Source organism: Micropterus salmoides, unplaced genomic scaffold (genome assembly GCF_014851395.1).
Source record: "Micropterus salmoides isolate LMB-PRFRI ecotype aquatic unplaced genomic scaffold, ASM1485139v1 Ms_hic_scaffold_21, whole genome shotgun sequence".
In the NCBI taxonomy this organism is placed as follows: domain Eukaryota; kingdom Metazoa; phylum Chordata; class Actinopteri; order Centrarchiformes; family Centrarchidae; genus Micropterus; species Micropterus salmoides.
In genome coordinates this window covers 11,915,923-11,940,325 of record NW_024041262.1, presented here as the reverse complement: position 1 = coordinate 11,940,325, position 24,403 = coordinate 11,915,923, and the positions used below count along the sequence as shown (strand labels likewise).

The following is a 24,403-nucleotide window of genomic DNA, read 5'->3' as shown; positions in this document are numbered from 1 at the left end:
CACACTCAGAAAGCAGTACTTTCCCACCCTCAAGGGAGCCTGCACGGGCTATACGCTGGAAAACTTCTCCCTCGTCTCTGCAAGGAGGTCACGATGGTGGTGCAGGCAGAGAGGATGAGTGCACAGAGCCATGGAGATGAACGAAGACGGCACACTGGAACTTGGGGTTACTGTGTTACACATGGATGGAGAAGATCTGACCTTGAGCTTAGTCTGAGGGGGGTTAGTGAATCAACTCCATATGACTTGATTTCTGCAAGTAACATGTAACCATTCATCTTATTCAAGTCACGTCAATCTAATTTACATAGCTCAATATCTCAAACAACAAATCTGCCTCAAGGGGCTTCACAATCTATACAGCAGACGACCCCCTCTGTCCTTATACCTTGTAAACATATATGAAGAATATGGATCCGGGTGGATGTCAAGCATGTTCCAAGTCAGACCTGTGCCACTCGACCTCCTCTCCAACATTGGGTGGGACCTGGAAAGAGGACAGACTACACATACACACACGAGGTAAAGAGAGATAAAGAAACAAACATGCAGAGGGAGAGAGACAAGGACACTTATACTGTCTGTTTAATGTGGTCTACTGAGAAACACTGGAGAAATGAGAGAAAAATCTAGAGACAAATCGGCATAAGGACGAGGCCCTTTCTTTCATTCTAGAGCTCAAAAATGATCTTCTGAAAAAAATATATTTTATCAATGGAGCATTACAAGATTTTTAATAATAGCATTATGCATCCAAGAAATAGTTGGACAAGTCCAACTTAATTAGTGCTTTCTCAGTAAAAACCAAAATGTATTCTTCTGTTTTTGTGGAAGCTTTGCATCCCCATTGCTCCTCCAGCAAAATGAGTGAAATTCTTTAAAAAGTTCTAGTATTAATTCCTAAATAAAAAAATTACATAAAAAGATATTTAATAACTCCCCTGTTTGAATTACATATACAATTTATTATTCCTTTAAAATGTGTATTTAAAAAAAAGATGATCAAGAAAAGGAAGCTGCAAGAGTTCAAAGACGAAATATTCTCCTTAATTACAAACATTATTAGTTATGCACATGGCAAGATTTTATTTCAGACCCAAAAGCATTCTTACATCAGTTGAAACATGGAAAATTCATGAGTGAGTACGCTTACCTAAGGCAACATTATGGCAATGGATATTAAACATGATAACTGCTATTTGTCTCTGAGTGCAGTTAAATCATTTAAGTCCACACAGAAACTATTCATCTCCCAGTTTGCTGTTTTAATATCTCCTTTGCATTTTTATCATCAATATCATTGGACAAACAAATACGTAGGTTACTAACTGCATAGTCACAGTAGTAGTCATTGTTATAATATGTTACATTCTGCCCAAAAAAGCTTAAGATCATTTTAGTTTTAGTTATAATTGCATCGCAGTTGTCAGCTGTTGAAATTTGCTCTTAAATACATTATAGCATCATGGTAATGTGAGCAGATGTCTTAGTTATTTTTATTTGCTAAATGTCCACCTGCATATAAAACAACATATTTAAATTGATCTGGATGGTAGCAACACCTTTCTTTTTCTAAACATTTCAATCAATTATTGTTGGCCTCGTTAACGACCCCCATAAGCATAACCATGCCAAATCAAATTACTGGATGAATGCGTGATGATGCTTCGGTCCACAGGACTGTCTGTTTGATGTGAACTAGTAGAGAGTGCCACCCTATGGATACATCTGGCACATCAACATTTGGTGCCTGATATTTACCGGTTTGTTACTCACAGCAACTGAGCAAAAGGTTTGAGTGATGCATAAAGAGTTAGTGATGTAAAACAACCTTAAGACTTCTGAGCACCACAATGTATTAGCTTTTGTTGCCTGTGCATTTTGCTGCTGAATTTAGTTACAGGTTACATACTGGAGGATATTAAACCAGCATACTGAAAACCCTTAAAAACACTGGTCCCTTTTATTCTCTTGACCCAATCATCAAGAGTCTCTTCATGCAACATTAAAACAGAGACTCGTGGACTTGATGGAAGATCGGTGGAAGGGCCCTAACATAAAACAACACTGAATCTAAGAAAGACAATCACACAAATCAGTATCAGTCCTACACAGATCTCTAAAGCCGCATCCCTCTCTGCATTTGACTCCACACCGAGTCAGTCATCATCCACCACCATCACGTTCCCATTCAGCTCATACTCAATAGTAGCCCAGTCAAAGATATTGCCCTTGGGGACCTTGTGCCCATAGTGCCAGGCCTGGATCATGCTCCTGGAAAGCACAAAGTCCCACATATTCAGATCAGTCACCTCCCCGACAAAGCTCTGCACGGCCTCTAAACCCCCCAGGTGTTTGTCTGGGTCCTGCCCCAGCAGGACGGTGCCTTTTGGACGGATGGTGTGCCCGGGTTTGTAGACCTGGTAGGTGCTGCGTTTCCCTTCCACCCAAAAAGCAGCGAGGCCAGTGCGAGACTCCCAGGTCAGGCAGAGGCTGGTGCGGAAGGTGGAGAGGGGCGGCAGGTGAAAGGAGGCCCCGTCACCGCTCATGTAGAAGGAGATGCGTCCGTCCTTCTCACGCCATACGTTGAGTTCGTCGTAGTCAGCTGTGCGGTAGGCGAACAGGATGATCTGCCGTTCTTCCGGCAGCTCTGTGGCCACGCGCATGCAGAGAGTGAAGGCCCTCAACCCCATCTCCTTCTGCGGGATCAGGGCCACAAAGCTGAAGTCCGTTTCAAAAGGGAAGACCAGGACTTTGTCGCTCAGACCCACTGTAGCAAAACAAACAGGGAAGATAGAGATAATGACACACAACACGTGAAGGTGAAATTTGTGCACAAACACAAGTAAAAATAAAATCTTTTCGAATGAAATTCTGGGATACATACATTGGGTGGCAGAGGAGAGTGTCAGAGACCATCCAAGCACAAGCACAGCAAACCTCACAGTATTAACACTCTGCAAACACACACAAGACATCTATTATCATGTGAGAATGTCCTAAAAGGAAGTCCTATCAGTCTATGAACACACAAGTCACGCGAGAAATCAAATAATGTGAAAAAATAAAACAGCTTTTCTTACCATTTTGATGTTGAGGTTTTGTAGCCTTGGTGTCGCTATCCCAGTCCTTCTTGCTAATGCCCCGTGCCCAGTCCTCTTCCCTCCTAGCACCAGACGTCAGCTCTTCAACTGATGCTCTGACAATAGGCCTGGTGTGTGAGGGCTGAGTGACAGTCCATGTGACTGATGCAAACACACACCATTTCACCTATGTGTGTGTATGTATGCGCATCCAAATCCCATAATAGACTTACACAGCAATGTTTGCAGACGTCATTTCTGCAGTTTTTGTAGTTATCTGGCTCCAATATTACGTCCATGAAAGTTCCTATTTGTACTGTGACATCACTCTGTACTTGATTACAGTAACTATGGGTGTTTGTGTGGGAATCTTAAAGCATCAGTTCATCCAAATTACAAAAGTCTCTTGTGGTATCTAATGCAGCAGATACTTTTGCTTTTATATGCAGTTACTTGCCTATTTAACAGAATGAGACTTATTGTACCTACTGCCCCTTTATGTCATGAGCATGTTAGGCTTAAAATAGGTTAAAAATTTGTTTAACCCAACCATTTACCTCAGGGAAATAGGTTTCTAATGGTGACACTTAATATATGACAGTGGATAACACAAACATCTACAATAAACATAAACTGTTCAACTTTAAAAGTTTTCAACTGACAGTCATTTCAAAGATACACCCACCCAAGGTGCACCCACACATTACAGCCCCACTGGTACTGGATTTTTGAATACTAAAATCTGACAATGACATATCAGATATTTTGATATTTTTGAATGAGCAATGGAACAGTGGACACAAGACCTACACCAGCACTGACTTACAACACTGTTAATGGCACATTTCTTTGTAACAAACTACAAAATCAGGTGCCTCAGATTCTGAACAATAACAAATACTGGGTTCACTAACTTAACATTTATTGCAGGGCTCATGTCATGGATTGCACTGCACAACTGTTATTTTGCTTGTCATTATACCAGGTACCTCTTTAATGACCATATTGTGTCAAAAAAACAACAAACTCAAAGTTCATGGTTTAATGGGGACAAATGAAAACTGAACCAAGCATTTATGTTATTAACATATCTACATTTAATACAGATTCTCAAGCTCTAGGATTTCTCAAGAAAAAAAGAACCCTAATTTTGTCAAGAAATAAAATCTGAGATACACAAGCAAATTATTTACACTGCCTGCACCCCTGACACGAACCACCGACAGGCCCACTTCACCACAGACACACATTCAGCTGAAAACATGTAAACTAGTAGCGCTGAACTGAAAATGTGTTTTACAGGGAATGCCAGTGAACCAGCACGCAAATACTTGGGACTGAGGTATGGATGAGATAAGATGGTCGTAACTCTTCCAGCATTTCAAACACAGAGGAGGTTGGTACAGCGATGCTTGTGAACCTCCAACCCCTGTAACAAGACACCGCTTAAACCTGGAGTTAGTTTCACGCCAACGATTGGTTTACATACGCTCGTGCAACCATTTTCTTCAAAACTCTGTGAGGAGTAGGTGCGTAAAATTAACAGCAAAACTGTGAGGGAAAATGTCAACCAACTTCTTTCCTTGGCAACAGGAAAAGAAAACTTACTTCATGCTCGACGGGAGCATCCACCGTCATTCCAGGCAAACAGCACGAGCCAAACACAATGTCCAAGCGCATTTTTGTTTCTATGACCAACACTGACAACACAGACCATTCTTCAAAGCAGGTTTGAGCATCAACCCGAACAGCTATCATCTATCAAAATTCTAACATTTCCAATTTATATCCAGCAATGTGAAACTTTTTTTTTCGTATGCAGCAGTCGTTTGCATTCATTTTCTGTATCTGGTTCAAGGCCGCGGTTCATGAAAACCTTGTATTGTCCTGATAAAAAACATTTTGAATTACAGTAGGTCAAGCCTGAACCTAAAGAGTACATTATGCATACATTCAACTGATTTCAATTGTCTGTAATGGGGTGTGATTGATATGCAAAGGAAAAAAAACCACTAACATCTACTCAAAATTTTACAGTATGGTGTGGGTGTCTACGTTTGGAGCGCCACCTGGAGGTGGAGATGGGACTTGGTTCCCTACAACTATTTTTTAATTATCATCATGTAAAAACCTGTATACAAACTGCTCACCCTCGTTGAGAATTGTTTGTTTGGCATTTTAGGTTCATCTTCAGCAGCAAATGTACATATGGGCAAATGCTCCAATGTTTAATGAATAACAGAAAAAGAAATACTGGAGTAAATGCCAAATAAAAGGCCAATGTCTTAATTAAGTCAACCACCATGTGTATTTTTTTTTTTATATCTGTGGTTTCTGTGAAACACTGGATTGCAATGCTGATGCTCTCCAAGGATTGTGGCACTCAGAGAAAGAGAAAGAGAGAGAGAGAGAGAGAGAGAGAGAGAGAGAGAGAGAGAGAGAGAGAGAGAGAGAGAGAGAGAGAGAGAGAGAGAGAGAGAGAGAGAGAGAGAGAGAGAGAGAGGGAGCAAGAGAGAGACCTGAGAACGTGGCCCCTTATTTTGAGTAAAGAAAGGAGTCAGGCTTGAAAAACTAGTATCAGCATGACTGAAAGGAAGAGGAAGAGAGAAAGTATAGAAAGAGCAGATTCAGGGAGTTTTTAAAGGGAGCAGCAGGCCTTGAATGCCGAGCCTCAGAAGTTTGGAGCGGGAAGTTTTACAGCAAAGATAAAATGTGAGGAGGAAGAGGCAGACCGAGATACATGGCTCCCATTTGGTAGTCCATAGTGTGGCTTTTCCCACTTGTGTAAAGTACAAATCCCGGCAAGGGGTGATCTGTTCTCTACAGTCTTGTGTTATCCAGGCTTTGTGTTGAGTGTCGGGGTCTGATTGAGAAATGGGAGATTGAGGGGGGAGAGGGGGGGTCCCTTCAGTAGTCCTCCACCCAGCCGTTTTCCTGGATAAAGGCATCGATCACCTCCTTCATGGCCAGGTTCGGGATCAGCTGGTCCTGGGTCAGGGGACTCCTGGTGACTGGGTCAAAATGACCCACTCGCTGCACAGAGACCAGGTTAAATGCTAATGTTAGCATCTGTGGTTGAATAAGACCATTTCATGTACTACAATGTACAATATATTGACTGACTTGACTTAGAACAAAGTTCATTTTTATGTGTTTGTTTATTTTAAGCCTACCCACCACAAGTTCCAAGTGAACCAGGGCTTGTGAACGAATATCACAAGGGTTCATCAGAATATGGACGCAAATAAAGGCCAAAAGATTTCAATCATACCAGCAACTGAATACCTCACTTTGAAATGTAACCACTACTGAATACTTGATATTTCTGAGGATCTATTGACAGAAATGCTATATATAATCTAGGGCTGACCCCCAATAGTTGAAGATCCGATGCTTTGATGGGCGGAGCCTGATTCGACTGTCAATCTCAGTCGAAGCTTTGCAGGGAAACAAGGATCATGCCATTTTGGAGAAATGGGGGTGCTCAACATCTGATTTTACATAGAACTACCAGTATTCTCCAAATAAGTTAATATACAGCCTATTACAATATACATTTCAACATTTAATGCTGTAAACAAACGTGTAAAAAGAAGAAAAACTTTCAATAAATGTTTTTAAAGTGTAATCTTAACCCTGTGTCGTCAATGCGCAGTAGGCGTAGCGTGTATGTAAGTGGCAGTTGAGGAACACTTGCTGAAGAGATGGAGCCCCAGCTTCACTGGTGTAGTGCCGAGTTGTCCGCACCTCGCGGGACTTTCGGATGATTTATCACCGTTGATGAACCATTTACATTATATTTATTAATTTAGCTGAACCACACAAAGATTATATCGTTTTTAAACAGCCAGCTACTTGAATAGACCCTCGAGGAACCGCTACATGTGTGCAGTTGTCGGCAGCATGGCATGCACGCAAAACTCTGCACAAGACCGGTGAATGGCAGGCGAGAGAGAGAGGGAGAGAAAAAAAATGGTCAACAATAAGCCTCAGTTTAGCTTCGGCTCGCAATCGCTGTGCACAAAAACACACATGATTCGACTATAGGCAGGACTTGACGATTCTGATTCGACTATGTAAATCCTTAGTCGGGGACAGACCTAATAAGATCCATAATTATGTTTTCAGTGGTGTATACCAACAGTTTATCATACTTGCATGATAAACCCTTATGTTTTATTATGCATTCTTCTTGTTCTACTTCTGGTAGAATTCAGGCAGTGTAGACGCTCATCACTACGTTGAATACGCACGCTCAAAGAAGTAGTAGTAGTAATAATATACAGCAGGGGTCGGCAAATAAGTTTTGCATCAGAGCATCTTTTCAACCATTAGATTGTGGGTGAGAATATAAGATGTAATATTGGACTTTATTCACACAGTGTTCAGTTAGCTCAGTAAAGGGCAGGACTCGCCCCTTGAAGGTTGCGTATTCAATCTCACTTCAGGACAATTTTTTTTCCTCTCTTCAACAAATGGATCATGCAGCATTTCTCATGCTCATATTACTGGATGTGCTGCAGTGTGTGTGTTTTGGCGTTTGATCCACATCCATCAATCTACAGACGCTTTTTCATTTCCCGTGTCTCCAGGCGGAGGACCTTTAGGGTAATCACGTTTTCTGCCGGCTCTTTCAGAGGTGTGTCTAGCAGGCTAACAGGAGAATTTTTCGACGTAAAAGCTCTGTTCAACTCCAACTAGAGCATTACAGTAAACAAGCTTCTTGCGCTTTTATTTTGTAGGCAAACCCACTAAAGAGGAAGTGATTATGTGAGTAACTGTTGCTGTCATGACTGAGATCTATTTCAGCACCGCTATCAAAGCACCATAATCTGGCTGTGGGCCAAATATTATTGGTGGCAGGCAGTTTTGTCGAGGGTCCATAATCATAGAGAGAATTAATGCGTTTTCCTTGTCAATGTTTGTATAAAGTTTATTTAATGTGTGGTTTATAATGGACTGTGGTGCAGAAACAGTGTAAATGTTACACACTCTTGGCTTACATTTTCCGTGACCAAGTCGCAATAACATATGGTTTTACTGAATAATTAAGTAAATATAATTTCTTAATATATCTACCTAAAGAAATATAATTTCTTGACTGGCCACTCTCTGCTGTCTCAGAAGAGACACCTTTTAAACTGTGTAGCACTTAGCTGTCCTACACTCTTTGAAAGGGTAGGGGGCAGTGGTAGACTGAACAGATGGTTGCAATTCGCAGCCTCACCTCTAGATGCAACTAAATCTTACACACTTAACCTTTAATGTTTATTATTAAATACCGCTGAAATATTTTACCACCTATCTGAAAGGCTGTGGTCTGAAATGTTCAATCGTCAAGCTCAAGTTGTGCAAGTTCAGTAACTTCATTACCAGTATATACACTGCTCAAAAAAATAAAGGGAACACTAAAATAACACATCCTAGATCTGAATGAATGAAATAATCTCATTAAATACTCCTTTCTTTACATAGTTGAATGTGCTGACAACAAAATCACACAAAAATTATCAATGGAAATCAAATTTATCAACCCATGGAGGTCAGGATTTGGAGTAACACTCAAAATCAAAGTGGAAGCACTACCACACTACAAGCTGATCCAACTTTGATATAATGTCCTTAAAACAAGTCAAAATGAGGCTCAGTAGTGTGTGTGGCCTCCACGTGCCTCTATGGCCTCCCTACAATGCCTGGACATGCTCCTGATGAGGTGGCGGATGGTCTCCTGAGGGATCTCCTCCCAGACCTGGACTTAAGCGTCAGCCAAATCCTGGACAGTCTGTGGTGCAACATGGCGTTGGTGGATGGAGCGAGACATGATGTCCCAGATGTGCTCAATTGGATTCCAGCATATAGTCTCACAAGGGGTCTGAGGATCTCATCTCAGTACCTAATGGCAGTGAGGCTACCTCTGGCGAGCACATGGAGGGCTGTACGGCCCCCCAAAGAAATGCTACCCCACACCATTACTGACCCACCGCCAAACCAGTCATGCTGGAGGATGTTGCAGGCAGCAGAACGTTCTCCACGGCATCTCCAGACTGTCACATGTGCTTAGTGTGAACCTGCTTTCATCTGTGAAGAGCACAGGGTGACAGTGGCGAATTTGCCAATCTTGGTGTTCTCTGGCAAATGCCAAACATCCTGCACGGTGTTGGGCTGTAAGTACAACCCCCACCTGTGGACGTCGGGCCCTCATACCACCCTCATGGAGTCTGTTTCTGACCGTTTGAGCAGACACATGCACATTTGTGGAATGTGCATGTGTCTGCTCAAATTTTGCAGGGCTCTGGCAGTGCTCCTCCTGCTCCTCATTGCACAAAGGCGGAGGTGGCGGTCCTGCTGCTGGGTTGTTGCCCTCCTACAGCCTCCTCCACGTCTCCTGATGTACTGGTCTGTCTCCTGGTAGCGCCTCCATGCTCTGGACAATACGCTGACAGACACAGCAAACCTTCTTGCCACAGCTCGCATTGATGTGCCATCCTGGATGAGCTACACTACCTGAACCACTTGTGTGGGTTGTAGACTCCATCTCATGCTACCACTAGAGTGAAAGTACCGCCAGCATTCAAAAGTGACCAAAACATCAGCCAGGAAGCATAGGAACTGAGAGGTGGTCTGTGGTCACCACCTGCAGAACCACTCCTTTATTGGGGGTGTCTTGCTAATTGCCTATAATTTCCACCTGTTGTCTATTCCATTTGCACAACAGCATGTGAAATTGATTGTCAGTCAGTGTTGCTTCCTAAGTGGACAGTTTGATTTCACAGGAGTGTGATTGACTTGGAGTTACATTGTGTTGTTTAAATGTTCACTTTATTTTTTTGAGCAGTGTATATTTTGGGGGGTTCATAAATTCAGATAAAAACATAAAGTACCTAATATTAAAAAGCTATATGACTACCGATGTGAATATAACTGAAATGAGTGACATAGCAAGGTTTGCATTTTGTACAAGATATTGAGGTAACCCTAAATAAGAATCAGAGTTATCCAAAGGAAATACATTTCAAAACAGTATTTCTTGCTCAAACAGTAGCAGGAATTGTGTTCTACTGCCATGAGTTTTCTTATTTGAGTCACTACTCATTGACTTCCTCATCAAGGCTACTTAATTTGGTTGACTAAAAGTCATGAGTTATCCTATGCTCATGTGACCACAGTTTATGAACTTAAGGCTAACTAATTACAAAATCAGTAGTCATAAGCAAAAAATGTAAACTCTAATATGGTCCGCATGTAACTGATGATGATTTTACCTGTAGGTGCTCTTCAATGTCCTTGCGATCATAGGTGATTCCACTGGGTGTGATGCAAGGCTCCCTCATGAGCTCAAAACTGATCTTCCCGCACAGGTAATCTGGGATCTCCCGCTTCTGAACGGACGACAATACACAGCAAGAGTCAACATAAAAGATATATGGATTCAATATAAATGCGACCATAAGGCTGTGATACAGTTGTTATCTTTGTTGTAATCTGGTTTTACAGGGTTCATTACACTTGGCAATCCTATCCACGTCAATGTTTTTGTCCTCCGAAAACATATCACCCAGTTCAAGTTCAGATTAAATATTGTATGAAAGCGCCAATGCTCATACTAAAAGTATTACCAAATTGTTGAAATCAAAAAGGTACTATATTAAAACTTTTTTTTTTGTCTATCGGGATTTCCCAGTTCTACACTGAACCTCTCGCCAAACACAAACAGAAGACAAATACCCTGCTGCCAGTCAGTGGGGTCATTTCAACTGACAATTACATGATAACTAACTCACTTCAGTCAACAACTATCAATAAAAGGGATAATTTCTCGCTATAAACAAAAAGGGATGGTAACAATAGAAACAGCTTGGGCTGGAAATAGCATAAAGCCATCTGTCTACAGTATGAGTGCATTGTTCACAAGCATTAGTGGTAGCAGACTATAATATACAACATATGAACAACGCAGAAACAATGCCCACACATGCTAAAAAAACTCATCTGAAATGAGCCATCACAACACACACAAATCTGAAAGTGTACTTGAGTCTATTCCTCTTGTTGCTATGTCAACGATAAAAAAAAAAAAAATAAAAGATGTTGTGAAGTAGGTGTGTGCTGTTAGCAAAGATGCATTTGTGTGGGTGAATGTGATCAGCGTGTGCCTGTCTGTTTGTTAGCTATGTAATGGATGATGGTGACCTATCCAGGATGTTTCCCTTTTTTCCACCAATGCATGCTGGGATAAACTCCAGTCCTACTCTAATAGGAATAAGAGGGTAGGAGAAATTAAGGAATTCAATTATACACTATTACATGCTCAATTGATAGTAGTAATAATAAGCTAATTTTCATACTCACTTTTCTCTTCTCATCCACTTGAGAGAAGAGCTCATCCATGTCCATTAGATACTTGTCCTAAGCAGGTCACATTGGTATGACAAGACACACTCATGAATATTCAGCTGGAATATATAATTACAATATTCCTTAATTAAACACAACCAAGTTAGTCCAAGACATGTAAAACATACATGTTTTGATGCAATCTTGGCAGCATCGCCTCCATTTTGATTGTCGTCCTGTTTCTCTTTGTATTCTTCTAGTTCTCTGCATAAATACAAAGTTATTAGAAATGACCCCTCCAATCAGAACCAAATTAATATTATACTGTGACTGCCACCCCACAGCCTCACCTTTCCTTCTCAGCCAGTATGAGTTTGGTCAGATAGGCGTGTAACTCGTTCTCTTGGTTTATGCGCTTCTCCTCAATGCTATTCCAACGTTTTTTCTTGGCAATGCGCAAGGCGCTGGGGATGTCATCTCCAAAATTCAGCCTCTGTTCTTTTGCCAGGTTATAAGCTGCAGAAAATAAAAACATTATTGCAGCAACACTGGTTTACCATTAAAGTCTTTCCTACAGTTTTCTTTTCCAGCCAAGATCTCTTGTTCCATAGACGTCATGTCAACGATTTAGATAAAGAAAACTTTCCATACCTTGTAATGTAGAATAATATTATTCCAGTGATAGAGTCCCTGACAAGGCATACTGTAATACATGTTTGCAAACATGTGCTGTGCCCATAAAGTGCCTCAGAGTACAAGGGATGATATGACAACAACAGTATCATGAATTTGATTATGACAATCAACACTGATTTGAAAAAGTTACAACTACTTGTAGAATCAGCACTCAAGGCCAATCTATAGTTCTGTCTCGAGTCAAGGCTAAGTGCCGCCGTGAGCATTTATACTTATACACCATCAAAACGCTACTTAGCAGTGGAGTTTCTGTGTTCCACTGTGTTGAGTTTCTTCTTCATCGTTGGTGTAGGCTATTACAAACAATGGTGACTGAAACTGAGTGGATCACGTTGGAGTTGGAGCTGATCGATGTTGAACAGAAGTTACTTTTACAGAAATTACTACAACACAGAAATGAGAGAAGGCGTCAGAGGAGATGGTATGTGAGACCCTTGAATCAGTTGAGGCAGAAGAAGGGCAAGCTGGAAATGCGCAAGAGGAAATGCGATGGTACCAAGACGAACAATCAAAGTTCTTGCAGTCTGCATTGCCACAACATGTAGTTACATTTTTGGGGAGGTGCAGGTCAGGCTACAGCTTAGGGTATGCAGCTACATGTGGGCTATGGCACAGATTCGACACAAGTATAAATTGGCCTTAACACTGAAACCTCTGACAGCAGGACTGGGTGGCAGGACAGAAGGCGTGGACTACTACATAAATGAGGAAATACAAAAGTAACAAGCAAGCTGCTTTTATTTACTGCAAAAGTGTCACCATATTCAAGGGGTTTGTTCTGACCTTTCTGCAGGTTGCCTATGGCCTCATCGTAGTTCTCCAGCTCCAGGTGACACTGGCCCAAGAAGAAGTGGGCCTTGACTGACTGGCTGTCCAGCTCCAGTGCATGCTTACAATCTGCCAGAGCCTTGTCATGCTGCTGCAGCTTCACATGGCAGAGAGCCCTGTTTGTGTAGTACACTGCCACAGATGGATTACGGTTCTGGGAGACAGGACATACCAATCAAATCACATGCACAGTAAGATTACGGCACTGTAGACTAGGCTTCACAAACACATTCAGAGGAAAATGCATCCATTCCATTTTTATCTAACAAGGACCATACTATGTTTTAGTTAACATGACGCCATTCGACCATTAGTAATATTTCTTTAACAATGAGGGTTACTTACAATAGCTTTACTGTAGCATGTAGCAGCCTCCTGGTACTTGCGGCAGAGGAACAGCCGGTTCCCCTGCTCCTTCAGCTCCTGCGCGGTGGAACTCTTCTCCGGGCTGCCGGCCATCTTCTCCACCGGCTCCGCGGGGCCCGCCTCGCCCTGCTTCCCTATCCTGTTCCCCGTCTCTTCGGCTGGCTAAACTGACAGGTTCAAGACTGCCCTGTCCCTCCTGGATCTCACAAACCAGATCAGAGACACACGTGTAACGTTAAGTCAACATTCAAGGCGTGCATTCACTGCAAAACACCTGCAATGCGCGTCTTGGGCGAATTAGGTGCAGTCCTTGATACCACCCAAAAGGCATTCGTTTAATTCGCTGAGTGTGCACACAGCTCTGAAATACAGCGAGGTGGCTAGACTACGAATTAACTATTCATGCGACGGACATCGGTGGTGACTAAATGAGCAGCACGGCTAGCTATCCAGTCATCACAAAACATTATCCACTCACGGTCCCTACCGTTAGTGCAAGGCTCTCTAACTACTTTAACGTTACACCACTGGTATAACAATGATAGTTCAATGTTGTAAACAAGTAACGTTAAATGTGATTATTAACGTTTGGCTCATTAACATTTGAGATACAGTTGTTGCAACTGCAGGCATAGCGACAGAGTGACAATGTCCCTAACTTTAGTTACAAAAGAAAGAAGAGATCGGTGCTCAGATGTTAGCTAGTTAGCTAAGCTAGCATCGTAAGCTACGTTTTACGCCGGGGCGGTTGGCTAGTAGCTAAGAGGACAATTAAGACAACTTGGCTTTATTAATTGCAGTCACAAAAGTAACTATTTAATCTTTCAACTTATTTGGAAGTTTGGAATATAGCTATTATAGGCCTGAAAAAGTCTTGGCTTTTATCGCAACATTTACCTCGTCACCGCTAGGCAACCTCAGAAAACACAATTGAGCTAATGCTAGGTTAGCTTCTTTGCTACACAGCCTTCTAATTTTGCTACTTCCGTGCAAAGTTAGGGTTTGCTTCTGAGGTCCGCGGTTTCCAGTCCTTACCTTACAGAAGGAATCTTACATCCAGGTGAGACCGATTTTATATGACTTGATATCAAATCTTTATCGATGTTTTTTCCCCATACGAGCTGTCATGACAGATTGTTGTTATGCTGACGTCAAGCGCTTACGCGACGTTGACGGAAGCCGAAAGGACATATATTGTAGAAATTAAAGTCAGATCGTCGCCTACCGCCTAGAATTATATTTATTTGTGGCCTTAATTGAGCCTAACATTTATGTAAAGTTCTTTCGTTAAAAAAACAAAAATACATCGAATTTATAATGATTCGGTTACAGCCCACACTGCCTTCAGTTTACAGCGTCAACTACTGCAGCTGATGGGAAAAGAGCAACACAACAGAAAGTAGTCGCCAGCAGATGGCGCGATAATCAAAGTTTAATCCAAAACTCAAAATGTACAAGTGCAAATCTTCAGTGGAAACCATAAAAAAAGTGGTTCGCAAAGTGGTCCTTGAGGGGGTTCCAGAGGGTCCCCAGTAAAAAGGGGAATCAGTTCTTTTCACTATAATTCCATCCATAAATGACATAGTGACCGAAGTTAAGTCTAGATTGGTCATGGATTATATACACTTTCTGGGATAATCTAAAACATCTAAAAGCCAAAATACTATCAGATGGAGGTCTGTGGTTGAATTTGTGTCAGTTTAGGGATCCTTCACGTGAAAAAGTTTGAGAACCGCTGCCTTAAACTACTAGATAGATAGAGAAGAATGATTTTTGAGGCATGCTGAAAATCTTTGAAGCACTAGGGACAATACCTATCTCAATAATCAACTAAAAGAAAGTAATTTGGCAAACTCTGACATTTGCATTCTTAGTGAAAAGTCAGATTATGATCACGATAGAGTTTAGTAAATCATCAGGGCCATCCCACCCACAGAGAGATTCAACCACACACATACAGAGCCATACATGACCTTTATACGCCTTTATAAAGAGAAGAACTTTCAAGTTTAGCCATGTAGGAATTAACAAGGCTGTGACTGTGGACAGGGTCACATTCATCCCAGCATGTTAGGCGTCTGTGAAGGCCTTGCACAGAGATCAGCGTGTGAAGATTATGGCACATCTCCTGAGCAAACATACTGATAAATGTGGTTGAGCTGCAGACCCACCAGCACTGTGTGTCCCCAGCTGTGTTTACCCATCTCCACCAGTCTGGTCCCCTGATGCCCCAGAACACCCACCTCCCCAACCAGCCCCCAGTCCTCTCTCTGTGAAACTGGGGTTTTAGACCATAGACACAGACTGATGAGGACAAACACATTAACGCCGCAAGTTTAGATTCAGATATGCAAAATTGTAATTAGTGACACACTTTTCACGAAGCACTCATTATATGGCATCCAATCTGTTTTCATCTTTCTCATACTTTTTTTTCTTACTAGTTTTTATACAATCAAATTCTAAAGGACTGCTCAACATTTAGAAAACTAGGCCTACTAATTTTTAAGTCACAAACACACAAAGGTCTACCCCTCATTGTTGCCATAAATGGGATGGACACAATCTTAGAAACACCTCAACACTCAACAAAATAAACATGAAGTTGAATAAACCTTTCTATGAACCTTAAAACCTTCGCGAAGGTAGGATATATTTATACCTGTTATATTAGACTGCATTAGTTTTGACTAGGTGTGCCTCATAACTGTGCGTGGTGAGTGTAGTTCATGGCATTGTATTTGTATTTTATTCGGCACAAATAATACAATCATGCAAAGGTCAAATTTGAAAAATAAAATAGATTTGCATGTTTGCTATTATCCACATAAGTGAAGATTGATAACCTGTTTTACTAAAATTCCTGCTCGGTGCGCCCTCAAACCCATGGACACACATTTACAGCCACTCTCTTGTTATAAAATAAATGATTGCAACATATATCCCATGATGCAAACAGAATTAAGACACACTTATTATTCCATAGTAGTATGTTTTTGCACAGGAAAAGCACATCATTATATAAGGAGACTGACCCAGCTCCAGGACTAACATCTCAACAGAGGTGTTAATTAACAATATCTACATAATTTCTCATTATTGATATGAGAGTGAGTTTAAGATTGACAGAATATGCTAGAATATTCTTTACATCACCTTGCTCCTCTTGCTCAGAGTTTATTTGCTTATTTTTAGTATAAGCATTACACAGTATTTACTCTTCTCTGAAGCTCATGTTCCTGAGAGAGAAAAAAACATGAAAACACAACTTCCATATAATGTGAGTGCATTTATCTGCAGTAAAATAAAATTAGGGTAAAGATCTTGCAAAATTCTACAAAAACATATTGTCTGAACAAACCAGCATAGAAGAAGCTGGGAGTACATGGAGGGATGAGGCAACTGATTGCAAAAGATTTTAAACAGAGTAGAGACTCAAGTGCTCAATGCTTACATTTAAACTGCCTCACCCTCACTCACCAGCCCTCTGCCCTCTCCTCCTGTCCAATATCCCAACCGTCATCCTCCGCCATCCCCCCATCAAACCCAACTGTTGCCTACTGCACCAGTTGGCTGAGCTTCCAGTCACTTTGGCAACAAGACCAGGAAGTTGTCCGGCTCCTCTGTTTCAGCTGAAAAGCTGCCACTTCCTGATTGATTCTGGTCTTTCTTTCTGCCTGTGTAGTCGTTTTCCCATTTGGCAGCGGTCTCCGTTATTCAGCGCCAAAGCGTCTGAAAAGAGCAAAAGGGTGAACACACTCTCCTTTGCATTAAGGGAAAACTCAGGTTCAAACAAGTAAAACAAAAGCAGTATTTATCCACAATGGTGGCCCTTTGTTTGGTGGATTTGCTCAGTTTGAGAAGGGGAAAGGCTCATAGACTTATTGCAGTTTGTTTAAGTGGGTCTGAATGCAACTTGTACACAAAAGTAAAAGAATAGCTCCATTGTTTTAACTGAAAGAAGATGGAAATGTAGGAAGATATTGTTTGAATTTATGTCTCAGCTGATTAAACAGCTTATAATAATGTAATGAAAGGAATGTAGCCAGTGTGTTTTATTTATTGGATTCAGACATGGGCTAATATTGTCAGTGTCAGTATAAATAATTTATGTCACTGTTTATTTAGTTTAAAAAAACCTTCTATAACCAGTTCACACACAAATACATGTACGCCTGCCTACACACTCAAATTAACCAAAGACACCAAAGAAAATTGCTTATTCAGACACACAAATGCTCAGCTGTCAATCACAATTACACAATTATTATTCACTTGCTCACCCCTATAATCCACTCTTGTGCCAAAACACAGACATAAACTGAAATGTTGATGTCCATCAATTATTTAAATCTGCTCCCTGTACTCAAACAAGGCCTGCTCAGATGAATCTGCATTTACAAATTAACAGATGATGTGCTATCTGCCTCCACATTTACTGTGGTTGAATGCTGCTAAAGAGAACAGTGTTCGACTTGAGCAGACACATTTTTACAAAGTATAGAAAATAAAATCTAAAATATACTCCAAAATGGAAAGCTAATCATTTGAGCTAATAGAGATAGGTTATGAGTCAACGTGTAGTTTAGTGGGTGACACGGGAGTGGATTTTTACTCCTGTTTCATCCTACTCCCACAAAAATACTAAAGTAAAAAACCAAATCCTGTTCCACCCCATGGCGTTCCCAACAAATAAATTAACAGCATTCATTCATATTAGAACTGCATATACTGTGTTTGTGTGTGTATATATATATATATATATATAGATAGATAGATAGATAGATAGATAGATAGATAGATAGATAGATAGATACATAAGCCGTCATATTGATCAGTCATATATATATATATGACTGATCTATGATTCCTGTCCTGCCTGCTCCTGTTGACTTTTTTTCCTGTCCCGTCCCAGTCCTGTGTACTGAAATTGACTCCCATCCCGCGGAAATCCCACAGGAATCTCGTGACCCACAGGATTCCCGATAAAAAGTCAGTTTCTACTGTAGCAGTAAATGGGAGCTGCAGCTGCTGCACGCTCAACACAGGTTACATCTGACTATTCAGCAGTACGGTTCTTTCTAATGTTTTCCTCCAGTCCTTTAGTGGTAATAATTCATAGTGAACAACTGTGTAAATGTGCCTTTATGTGCACATGCCTTAACTCAGAACCATTGGTTGCTAAAGTTGACTCCTTAGAAGAGTTACAGTTTTTTTCAATTGCTAACCTGCATTGATCAAAACTGAAGTCACATTGTCAAAACTCTTCACACAGTCAGCGAAACAGAAGTGTATGTGGACCAAACTGTGAATCATTTTTCATTGCTTTCACACAAAATGAATTCAATGAACTATTTTCCCATTACTACTTCACCACCTGCAAAACACTGTATATCTGCAGCACATTTTCAGAACATTTTCAATTTCCTGCATTTTTGCTGTAGCTGGACAGATATATACAGAAAATCTTTGCAGAACATTTACATCCATTCTATGTTTTAGAGAAATATGTGTAATGTTTTGAATGTGGTTTTACTATAAAACTGCAAGCTGAGTGTAAAGCAAGAAATGTGCTTATATTTTAGCAGAATTGGTTCAAGGGGATGGTACATCGATTACAGACTGTGGTCATTGGGTCTCAGGTACCGGTGTTAACTATGTAAACAACTGAAAAAAAGTGTATTGTAGCACTGAAATGTCAGGAACTTCTTTTTTTCACAAGTAAAGTGTAGTTCTGATTCATTCTTGTAACATATACTATAGTACAGTCAATAAAGTGAAAATATGTTACAGGTTTCTTCTGTCGCTTTGGTACATTTGCAAAATGGCTAAACTTTTGATGACAATGATTGCAAATGCACAAGGCTGTACTTTTTCTGTATGGCATAGATCAATTTCAACAGTACAGAGTTATAGTAAACCTTGCAAGAGATTGGACAGGATTCACAGTTACACTTTTACTGTATGCATTGTAATTTGTTTTGTATTGTGATGCAGAAAATAAAAAAACAAGACTATTTTACTGCACTGCATAGCACAACAGAAACAATTACAAAATAAGAAATGGAAACATGAAAACAGCCCCTCAGGTTGACGTTCCTGTCTATTGGGCCACAGATTCTTATTCACAGCACAACAGATCAGAACTTCATCAATTTACTGTAGAACACATTTACAAAACAAGTCTAATAGACATATGTAGGAAAATGCAGATTATGACATGTTCAACCTTTTTGCATGTAGTGACTTACGCAATGAACTTATGTCTAGATGTTTTGGGGGGGTAAGACTTCTCAACAAAGAACCAGTATACTGTAATACATTGTGATCAACATGAAATACAGTAAGCAATTCATAATGTAAGAAACAGCAGACAAATGTAAATAATTATGTGCATAAATGTGTCAAAGCATGCACAATTTGCAGTTTCTCAAAAGACTGAGAAATGGCTTACATATGGTGTGCACAAGCGATTAGATGATGTGGAGGTTGAACAAGTACAATTTCAATTCTGATCTGAGAAATGTATCAAAGTGACTGAAAACAACTGTATTCTATAATGAAATACTGATTTATATGAAAATATCAGTCACATTTCAAGGATAAAAGTTCAACAAGTGTACATAATGCTTCCGGTTGTTAGTGTTTTGTAGGTCAGTGTGTTATGAGTGACAATGTATACTTTCTGAGTGGGTATTGTTGGCAGTGTTTTGGCTGAACGAGTTTATTTTGAGGCTTATATGAAGTGTTTTGGTCGTTTGAGTGACTTTTGGAGGTGAGATTACAGTTTTTTCTGATCGCTCAAGCACATTTTTTGTAACTATTGGCTATTTTTGCAAAACTCTACACACAAATAAGAAAACCTTTCACCCAATTATCAAAACATTGTAGTTCTCTTGCAAAAGCGAACACAGCTAGATTAACTCTTCACACCTTCGTAAAAATGGTGTTTTCGTATCAAACAGTAAATACAAGCCATCATCTACTAAGCACACAATGTGCCAACTACACACTGATGGTATGAATACAAAACACATCTGGCTTTTGCTTTCTCTGTGTACAGATGTCAGTTTGAGGTCATACTTTTGTCATAGTGTCATGTAAACATACAAGGATCCAAACTTCAAGTATTGGTGTTTATTCACACTCATCAAAACCAAGACAAAGTCAGAACACAAAATAGTAATTTCACAAAAAAAAAAAAAAACAATCAGCATTACAATCACATTATGTCGTCTTTCTGGGTCCGGCCACAAAATTTCGTCCACATCGCATGCGATATCCTCCAGTCCAAGGCACCGGGGAAAATATCTCCTTGAATGCCGTATCCAGGCCTGACATGATGCCTGGTCAATATCTCCACATGCCTCCTCCATTGCCTGTAAAAGGGCTACCTGTTGATGAGGATGACGGCCGTACACTTTCCAGCGCCAGGCAGAGAAGAACTCCTCGATGGGATTTAAGAATGGAGAGTATGGAGGGAGGTTGAGTGCCATGAAGAATGGGTGGTCTGTAAACCAGTTGCGGACCAAAGCAGCCCTATGGAAACTAACATTGTCCCATATGATGACATATCGGGTCTGCTCTGGTCTCTGAACGGAATGCAATAATGTGTGCAGTGTTGTATGGGCCTGTGGTTGCATGATGGTGAACAACACCATTTTGGCTTATAGCTGCACACATGGTTATGTTACCACCACGTTGTCCTGGGACATTGATGATGGCACGGTGTCCAATAATGTTCCTGCCACGTCTCCTGGTTTTACTGAGGTTAAAATCGGCCTCATCTACAAAAAGTAGCTCATGTCCCATGGCATCTGCCTCTAGTTCCATCACTCTCTGGACAAGACAAAACAAATGCAACACATCAGGCCCTTGCACAGCACTACAGTATGCACTTCCAAATTCAGAACCAATGACACTATAGCTTACCTGCACTTAGTCATATCGCTGTTGCTTTACACGTTCTGTGTTTCTCTCGAAAGGAACTCTGTAAATTTGCTTCACTCTTATTCTGTGGCGCGCAAGTACACGACTTAGTGCAGAAATGCTTACACTGTGTATATTTTGAAAGATGGTGTCATTATCAATTATGCGCTGCTGTATTTTGCGCAGTCTTATTGCATTATTGGCAATCACCATGTTCACTATGTGGGCCTCTTGCTCTGGAGTGAACATTCTTCCTCTGCCCCCAACATGTGGACATCTAGCAATTCTGTAAAGTAACAATTTCAGTATTTTTGCATGTATGGTACTGTTGTGTTTCTCATTAGAGTATGGCAGTGCTACAAAGTACTTACCGATTCTCATTTCGAAATGTCCTAATGATGCTTGCCACAGTGTAGCGGCTCAAATTAGGCTGAACCCGTTGGCCAGCTTCCCTCAGGGTCATCCCATGGTTGATGACATGGTCCACTATTGTAGCTCTGATGTCATCAGTTATTCTATTTCTTACTCTTCTTACCCTTCCTCTTTCCCCTCCTCGTCCTCTTCTTGCTCCTCCTTGTCCTCTTCCTCTAACTTCCTCTAACCCTCTCACTTCTTCAACTCCACGTCCTCTTCCTCCAACTTCTTCACCTCCACGTCCTCTTCCTCCAACTTCTTCACCTCCACCTCCTCTCCCTCGGCCTCCTCGGCCTCCTCGGCCTCCTCTGATTCTCACTCTTCTCACTCTTACTGCTCCTTCCATTGTACTCCATACAGACAGCTTACCTGTGGCTTATTTATAGTGCTTAGGCTGATTGCAAAGTGAACTAATTATCTAAAACAGTTTTCACATGTGAAAGTGTGCCAGACAGTTGGCAAAATAGTGTTAATGATAGCCATACATGTGTATAATTTTGCTAGGAGTGTGTTGGAAATTTGGTAATTGAGTGTAAGCAGTGAGTTGTGTTTAAAGTTCTGCAAAAAGAGTGTTGTGCAGTGAATTGTGCCTACAGTTTTGCAAAGTGTGTGTTACAAAATTGCAAACTGAGTGCAAAGCAGTGTTTGTGCTTTTAGTTTTGCAAACTCAGTAAGTGGTTTTGCTATACGTATTAATAGTTTTAGAAATTGTGCTACAAGAATCACGATTAGCGCTTAAGCATTCAGAAAAAACTGTAACTGTTTGGCCAGGATGCATGTTGGTAATGCAGACTGTGTGATGAGTTTTGAAAAAGTGGTTTCAGTTTTGACCATTGCATCTTAGCAATTGAAAAAAACTATAAATGAGGGATCTCCTAATGCTAACCTAAAGGCAAGTGAGAGAAAGGCCAGAGATACCCAAGGCTCAAAGGTCATCCACACACCTCAGCAGCCCTGATTAAGCTTCCTGACAAAGGGAGGGGGTGGAATAACTCTTAAGGACAGAACAGTCTCCTTCATTCAGACCTTGCACACACATACACACAAACAAGGAGCTAACAAATTGTGGATTGTTAAGGAGAGTTGAATCTCCGGCACCCACATTTTTAATTGCAATGTATAACTTGGATTTTAAAATGCAAACAAACAAAATCCTGTGCAAAGGATCATACGATTTTAGGATTTGTTGTGATCAGCAACTAAAACTAAAACTGCACATGTGCATTAAGTGACTTTATACCATAAATAGATTTTTCTTTTTCTCAGACTCACTGCAAATTACAGAATGTCCTCTTTTCTTAACGTCTGTTGGTTTGAGACCTAAAAAAAATAAGCTTAAGTAAACTGAAATCAAAGCGTTTGTTTTGGAAACTTGCAGTGTTAGTCCAAAACTCTTTTACACCCTGGGGGGTTAACAGCACACTAGCTGAGACACCCCCACTTCACAAAACACACACACACAAAATGGATTGATGTGTGACGGCTGGGGGGCTGAAGGCGGCTGCTGTGTAGCTTGTATAAGTGGCGGGGGAGAAGTTTTACAATAGAGTTTTTGGAGGGAAATCAATACTCTTGTGTCTCAGCAACTGAGGGATGCGGAGGAGGGATTGTTGTCATGTTGATTGTGTAACTGATGTCCAGAAGTAAGCACATTAGTACTTCATTCCTTTATTCCACTCCTGCACACATAGAGTCGTCAACATTCAGTATTTTATGTATTTTATAATCTATGTCTGTCCTGTATCTACACCTTGTTGCAAAACCAATTGCCCTACAGGGACTAATAAAGTTAAAGTTGAACTTGAAAGTCATTCCCCCTCCTTCACCACTGCATTTATATAAAAAAAATAAATGTAATTATTAAAGTGTCTGACAGCTACCTCCACATGGAAACAATATTTGTTTACTGGTTGTTATTACAGTTTTTTCACTTGCTAACCTGCATTTGTCAAATCTGAAGTCATATTGTCAAAACTCTTCACACAGTCAGCGAAACAGAAGTGTATGTGGACCAAACTGTGAATCATTTTTCATTGCTTTCACACAAAATGCATTCAATGACCACTTTCTCCAAAATCCATGAACTCTTTTCCCATTACTACTTCACCACCTGCAAAACACTGTATATCTGCAGCACATTTTTCAAATGCTAACACACTGTGTCCAAAACTGTTAAAAACACATTCAAAACAGAATTATGCAAATATCCTGCATTTCTGCAGTAGCTGGGCAGATATACAGTATATAGAAAATGTTAGCAGAACATTTACGTACATTTTATGTTTACATCTATGTGCTTAAAGAACTGTGTGTAGTGTTTTGAATGTTGTTTTACAGCAAAACTGCAAGCTTAGTGTAAAGCAAGAAAAGTGCTTATATTTTAGCAGAATTGGTTCAAGGGGATGGTACATCAATTACAGGCCATGGTCATTGTTTCTCACATACCAGCTTTACTGTGTGAACAACTTAAATTGCAGCACTGAAATTTCAGGAACTTTTTTTCACAAGTAAATTACTGAATGCAGTAAGAGTAAATGTCTGCATTACTGATTCATTCTTGTTCCATATACTATGGTACAGTCAATAAAGTCAAAATATGTTATTCTTACAGTTTTTCTCAGTCACTTTGGTACATAAGAATCATCCTCAACATTTGCAAAACTATTTGTATTGGTAAACTATGACTAAGGTTTGGATGACTATGATTGAAAATGCACAAGACTGCACTTTTTCTGTCTGGCATAGTTCAATTT

The 24,403-nt window shown here is 40.5% G+C and overlaps 2 protein-coding genes across 3 annotated transcripts; both read right to left on the bottom strand.

The window, feature by feature from the left end:
- Nucleotides 1-1,062: 1,062 nt before the first annotated feature.
- crp1 (C-reactive protein 1) lies at nt 1,063-3,960 on the bottom strand. Its single transcript, XM_038735775.1, has 3 exons — nt 3,084-3,960; nt 2,888-2,957; nt 1,063-2,770 (listed from the first exon to the last, which is right to left on the bottom strand). Exons 1-3 carry the CDS (start codon nt 3,084-3,086, stop codon nt 2,160-2,162), a joined length of 684 nt encoding a protein of 227 aa, XP_038591703.1. The 5' UTR covers nt 3,087-3,960; the 3' UTR covers nt 1,063-2,159.
- Nucleotides 3,961-4,110: 150 nt separating this feature from the next.
- On the bottom strand, nt 4,111-14,493 carry LOC119915962 (STIP1 homology and U box-containing protein 1-like). 2 transcript variants are annotated; one of them, XM_038735773.1, is made up of 8 exons: nt 14,343-14,493; nt 13,287-13,503; nt 12,897-13,095; nt 11,768-11,933; nt 11,606-11,681; nt 11,433-11,489; nt 10,346-10,462; nt 4,111-6,116 (listed from the first exon to the last, which is right to left on the bottom strand). In XM_038735773.1, the coding sequence occupies exons 2-8, from the start codon at nt 13,398-13,400 to the stop codon at nt 5,991-5,993; spliced, it is 855 nt and encodes a 284-aa protein (XP_038591701.1). In that variant the 5' UTR covers nt 13,401-13,503; nt 14,343-14,493; the 3' UTR covers nt 4,111-5,990. The 2 variants fall into 2 exon arrangements, with proteins under 2 accessions (XP_038591701.1, XP_038591702.1); XM_038735774.1 differs by having other exon boundaries at nt 13,287-13,509; nt 14,343-14,486.
- Nucleotides 14,494-24,403: the final 9,910 nt, after the last annotated feature.